This window comes from Sitodiplosis mosellana, unplaced genomic scaffold (assembly GCF_009176505.1).
Source record: "Sitodiplosis mosellana isolate CC-2019 unplaced genomic scaffold, AAFC_SMos_1.0 Smas_scaffold_5731, whole genome shotgun sequence".
Classification (NCBI taxonomy): Eukaryota; Metazoa; Arthropoda; class Insecta; order Diptera; family Cecidomyiidae; genus Sitodiplosis; species Sitodiplosis mosellana.
Genome location: NW_022600973.1, coordinates 1 through 2,019, shown reverse-complemented (window position 1 = coordinate 2,019; position 2,019 = coordinate 1). Strand labels below are relative to the sequence as shown.

Sequence of the window (2,019 nt, the reverse complement as noted above, 5' to 3'; positions counted from 1 at the left end):
AGGACTTGAAAAATAGCGAAATTCAAACGGAAAGAAGCTTAAACAGCGTGGAAATCACAGGAAAAAAAAACAGCAAATCCCAATTGGAACATTCACAATCAACGTGGAAAATTTCAAAACTTCGAAAAATACATCAGAAGCTGTGGAAAAATCATCAAAATTAGCGGATTTCAATAAAGAAACAAGTAAGTGATTTTTGATTCCCAAAGTGATTTCCATGAGTGATGCAAAATAATAAAGTAATCAAATGAATGAAGAAGAGTTAAAAGAATTACGCGAAAGACCAAGTAGAAAATTAAGACGATCAAATTCAACATCCAGTGTATTTTATCGATTAAATGATAGAAATAAACCAGAAAGCTTTAAAAAATTAGAAAAAAGTGACAAGAAAACAGAAGCTAACAAAGATTTTCCTAATATCACCGATCCAGAAGAGAAAGCTAATGCATATCAGGAATTAGCTGAAAAACTGGATCAAATCTTGAAAGAGGAAAGAAAAGAAAATTTAGAAAATCTCGAGAAGAACACGAAATGTATTAAAGATCAAGAAGAAGAAATCAACTTTTTAATCTTGGAAGCAAAGCGTAGCAATGAAAGTTTATTAAACACAAAAGATTTACTCATTGAAGCAAACGAAAAATATAATAAATTAAAAGAAGAATTTGATCAAGCGAAAGAAGAACTTCAAAAAGCTAAGCTTGACATTGATCAGCTAGAAACAGACGACGAGATTTTGAATGGTTCATATAGAACAAAAATAGAAGAACTAAACGAAGAAATAAATCAATTAAAACAAAATTTGATAGAATTGGAAAGAACCATAAGTGAATCAAAATCTGAATCTGAACAAAACGCGATAAAATCCCCCACGATGGAAATCGAAGCCAAAGACATCATTGCAGCCATCCCTGTATTCTCAGGAGATCCAAAGCAATTAGATGGTTTTCTCAACACATGTGGAGTTTATTATGAAATCGTGAAAACTGACCAAAAACCTATTTTATTACGCATAATTAAAGCCAAAATAACAGGCGAAGCTTTAACCAAGGCGGGTCCATTTGACGATGCCATTGATACATTTGAAAAATTAAAACAAAGATTGAAAACCCACATAAAAAAGCCTCTCTCGATTGAATACGCGCAAGAAGACTTGAATAACGTATTTCAGAAAAGAGAAGAATCAATTGGAGATTATGGTGCTAGAGTCAAAAATAAATTGAAAAAATTAAATGAAGCATCCTTATTAATGTGCGAAAACGACGCAGAAAGAAAAATTATTAAGAAAATGAATGAAAAACAAGCTATTGCAAAATTCGAACAGAATATTCGCAATTCAACCATCAAAGTTTTAGTCTCTGCTGCTGCTAAGCAAACACTTGACGAATGCGTCACGCTTGCTATGCAAAAGGAATTAACAGAGAAGAATAAAAACATAAAGTCATGTGGCATATGTGGACTTTCCAATCATGACGATAGTACATGTAGACGAAAAAATAACAATAATAATGGAAACGGTAATGGAAACAAAAATAAATTTGGCAATAAAAACAATAAAAAATTTAACGACAGAGATAATGTACGTCCGAACCGTGATTCGTATAGAAACGATTCTAATTTTAATCGTCGAGAACGAGTTAATGAACCAAATTCGCCCGACAAACCATCGACAAGCTCTTATACTCAATCTGGAAATTGGAGAAATAAAAATAATAATCGCGATCAACCAAAAAAAGATGGGAGTAATGCTAACCAACAAAATGTGAAGGTCACGACTCATGAACAAGAAGATGATGAAATAACGGTAAAAGAAGTTTTAGATATGAGCCAAAATTCAAAAAACTAGGAAACGCAAAATGTGATACTGGCGACATTTTGCCACAGCGAATAAATATAATAAGCCCAGTCCTTCATATCAATAAACCCATAGAACTAAAATTGACAATATACAACAACGAGATTTTTGTGGTTCTATCCACATCCATTTCAGAAAAAAGACTAGTTTTTCTTGTTGACACCGGT

General features: G+C 32.4%; 1 protein-coding gene across 1 annotated transcript; it reads left to right on the top strand.

Moving 5' to 3' along the window:
- Window positions 1-247: 247 nt before the first annotated feature.
- LOC129572919 (uncharacterized) lies at window positions 248-740 on the top strand (the record flags this gene model as incomplete). The annotated part of the gene is made up of 1 exon (XM_055453033.1): window positions 248-740. A coding segment is annotated over exon 1 (493 nt), but the record flags the coding sequence as incomplete, so codon positions are not given.
- Window positions 741-2,019: the final 1,279 nt, after the last annotated feature.